A 3,486-nucleotide genomic window follows, 5' to 3' on the forward strand; every position below is an offset into this window, starting at 1 on the left:
GAGGTTGCAATGAGCCGAGATTATGCCACTGCACTCCAGCCTGTCAACAAAGCGAGACTCCAACTCAACCAAAAAAAAAAAAAAAAAAAAAAAAAAAAAAAAAAAAAAAGCCGGGCAGGAAAAAAAAACAACAGGCCAAGCGCCGTGGCTCACGCATGTAATCTCAGCACTTTGGGAGATCAAGGCGGAGGGATCACAAGGTCAGGAGTTGGAGACCTGCCTGACCAACACGATGAAACTAAAACACAAAATACTAAAAATACAAAAATTAGCTCAGGGTGGTGGCACGCGTCTGTAATCCCAGCTACTCAGGAGGCTGAGGCAGGAGAATCGCCTGAACCCGGGAAGCAGAGGTTGCAGTGAGCCAAGATCGCGCCACTGCACTCCAGCCTGGGCTACAGAGCGAGACTCCTTCTTAAAGAAAAAACAAAAACAAAACAACAACAGCAACAACAAAGAGTGCCCTCCAATGTTCTGTGAAAAAATGATTAACTAAAATATTGTGCCTGGAGTATGCAATAAAAGACAAATAGCTGACAATGTTGTGAATTGAAGAGGTGACGGTGGTTTTTGTGAATTTTGGAAAGAGACTGAAAATTTAGTATTTTATTGCAGGCCAGAGTTAGGCTGGGGGAGCAGGGGAGGAGATTTGAGACCCTGCTTTCCATGTATTTGGAAAATGCAGGGGAAAACCAGTCTCTTGTGCAGTGTTAAAATAATTAGCAGGCAATTAGACAGATGTGACTCTAGTGTCTTGCGTTTCGACATGAAAAATATTAGTAGCTCAAATGCATTTCTTGTTAATGACTACCTTAAGTGGAAACAAAATCCAGGTTCAACCAATCACAAAACTCCAATTAATCTCTAATTAAATAACCAGGAAATTTCCACCTGTACAGTCCAAATAAAGTGACTGTAACTGTCGCCAGTCAATTATTAAATTTGGCTTGCTTCCTCATGCACCCTACAAAAGCCTTTCCTTCAAGCACCTCCTCCATAAACCCACAAGCCACACACCATAGATGGGTGCTCTCCCATTCCAGAAACTCCCTTTGCTCAAACAAACTCTTCAAAGCTTTAAGAGTGACTCCCTTTATTTTTCACAGGAAAAAGGATGGACTGCACAGCTAAGATGAGCCCTATGGAACAGCTCTTCCCACGCATGTTTCGCACACCGAGTTGGGCTTCTCCCCGATGACCCTCCCCTCCGGAACAAGCACACAGTTTGGGGGACTGGCGGGGTTGCAGCTTCACAGCTGCCCAGAGAGGCCGCGGCGGAGGCCCGGGCGGAAGCCGCGGCGCAGCGATGGGAGGAGAATCACGCGGCGGCCCGGCCCCGCCCCTACCCAGAGGTGACAGATCCCACAGGTGCCAGCAGAGACTCCGGGCCGCGGACTCCGGAGCTGATGCGGGGAGGCCGGACCGCCATCTTGGAACACCCTCCAGGGAACTCTCACCGTTTTCCGGATTTCGGTGTGTCCTGGCATTTTAGCTACGTAACTCCCAGCACCTGCAGGTCACAGGGAAACCAGACACTGCAGCAACAGAGTCACCAGGGCCTCCCGCAGGTGAGGATAAACAGCGGAGAAGACGCGACCGAAGCTCCAACTGGAGCGCAAGACAAAGGCCCCGCCAGATCCCGGAAACCGCCTCTGCCTCTCAAGCTGCGCTCCTGATTGGACAATTCCCACGTCAATGTCCCTGATTGGACAGGGCTCCAGGACCCTCCTCCTTTGGTTATGAGTGACAGGAGATGAGGTCAGCAAAGGGGTTGAATGAGACTATTAATAAAATGGGCAATTTTTTTTTTGTATCCCTCCAAAATTGTTCCATGTCTTTACATGTATACCATCTTTAATAAAGGGCACACTCTTAAGCCAATCTGCAATCTTTTTTCCTGAGTGTCTGAACAGCATCATCATCATCTTCTGTTGGAGAGAAACCTGAAGATGAGTTTTCCTCCCAAAGCACAGACCAGTCAGAAGCCGAGGCGTGCTTGGGAATGCTGGCGGGTGGAAAGGGGAGGCTGCCTGTGCATTCCGGTGCGCCTGTGGGACTGTCCTCGCAAGCAGGACCCAGCTGTAGAACAACTACGCAATGCATGTGTTTCTGACCAAAGGGGACTTGCTGTCCACCCGCCTCCTCTGCTGGGCAGGGCAGCTAATGGTTGGGGTATTTACATCCAGGCAGGTGTCCCAGGCCAGTCCCCTGTCAACCCATCATAATAAAAAAGTCAGAATCTATTTTCAAAAGTATATTCAAGGGCACATGTTCAGGATACCTACCTGAGAGCATAAAGTTGCCCTGAATATTCACTCCAATTAGTAGCCATTACGAGTGGATTTTGAGAAAAGACACAGTTCCTATTCCTAAAATTTTCATCAAAAATTTACATTAAAATCCATAAGCCACTGACTGGCTATACATTGTTCTTTGTATCACAAATTCCAGATGAGACAGCTCCTTAGGAACAACATACCTTTAAACAATTGCCCCTGGGAAAGGGTGTGGAGGTGTGTCTCAAATCCCATACTCAAGTCTCTCTGGGCCAGAAAAATCTTTTGTACCTCACAGAGCTTCAGCTGTTCAGAACTATTCTTCTTTTCTTATTCCCATAGTCGGTACACTTGGACCCTTAACAAGAAATAAGTTCAAACAGAAAACTTGCCAAGCCACAGGAATAATGGCCTGTCAGTGCCCTCCATGAAGCTGATTGTCACCTTCCTTCAACACCCTTTCCACTGCTTCCCCCCAGCACACACATCCTGGATCCCGGGAGAGAGGGGCTGAAGCACACCCAGACACATCTCACGACCACCACGAGCAAAACCAACCCCCTCCCCACCCCGGCCCTCCCCACACACACAGACACACACTGGCGCACTCGCGCGGGTACACACATACACACACACAGAGAGAAAGAGACAGATAGCTTGAGGGAGAGCAAGAGAGAAAGGGATGGAGAGAAAAAGGGAGGAAGAGAGAGACAGCGATAGAGAGAGAGAGACAGAGTGACGGAGGGGAGAGAGAGAGAGAACGCGAAAGAAAGGGTGCATGGTGGAGGGGAAAGAAGAGAAAGGGTGAGGGAGATAGAAAGCGAGAGCCATACAACCTTAGAGAGGGAGTCCTCTGCTCTGGTAGACAGGGCCCCATTGAGCAGGCCTGGGTAGGGTGGAGGGTGCTTGGGCTGGGCCAGAACAGGGTGGCAGGCCGCCCACACGGGTGAACCAAGGGAGGCCTGAAACGTGTTTTTTCTTGGATTGGTTGATTTGGGGGTGCGTTTCTTAGGGTTTTTCCTTTGTTGGCTCCTCCCTGTCCTCTTGGTGCGGTGGGCCCCGAGATTTGTAGAGTGCGCGCATCCGTCTAGCTAGAGCGGAGGTGACGAGCGTGCCCACGGAGCCGGAGGCCTGGGTCTCTCTCGTGTCCTCGGGACTAGAGTTTACACGAAGTTGGTGGCAATGGGATTCTGGGTGCACAGGGACGGTT

The 3,486-nt window shown here is 49.8% G+C and overlaps 1 protein-coding gene across 1 annotated transcript in view; it reads right to left on the reverse strand.

Annotated features, from left to right (window-relative positions):
- Positions 1 to 1,678, reverse strand: part of ZNF678 (zinc finger protein 678) — a 103,587-nt gene extending 101,909 nt beyond the window's left edge. Inside the window, 1 exon segment of the mRNA XM_011965739.1 lies at positions 1,458 to 1,678. Coding sequence (XP_011821129.1) covers positions 1,458 to 1,487 — 30 coding nt within the window. The 5' untranslated portion in view covers positions 1,488 to 1,678.
- Between the last annotated feature and the right edge of the window lie 1,808 nt (positions 1,679 to 3,486).

The sequence above is a fragment of the Mandrillus leucophaeus genome, unplaced genomic scaffold (genome assembly GCF_000951045.1).
Source record: "Mandrillus leucophaeus isolate KB7577 unplaced genomic scaffold, Mleu.le_1.0 Scaffold734, whole genome shotgun sequence".
NCBI lineage: Eukaryota > Metazoa > Chordata > Mammalia > Primates > Cercopithecidae > Mandrillus > Mandrillus leucophaeus.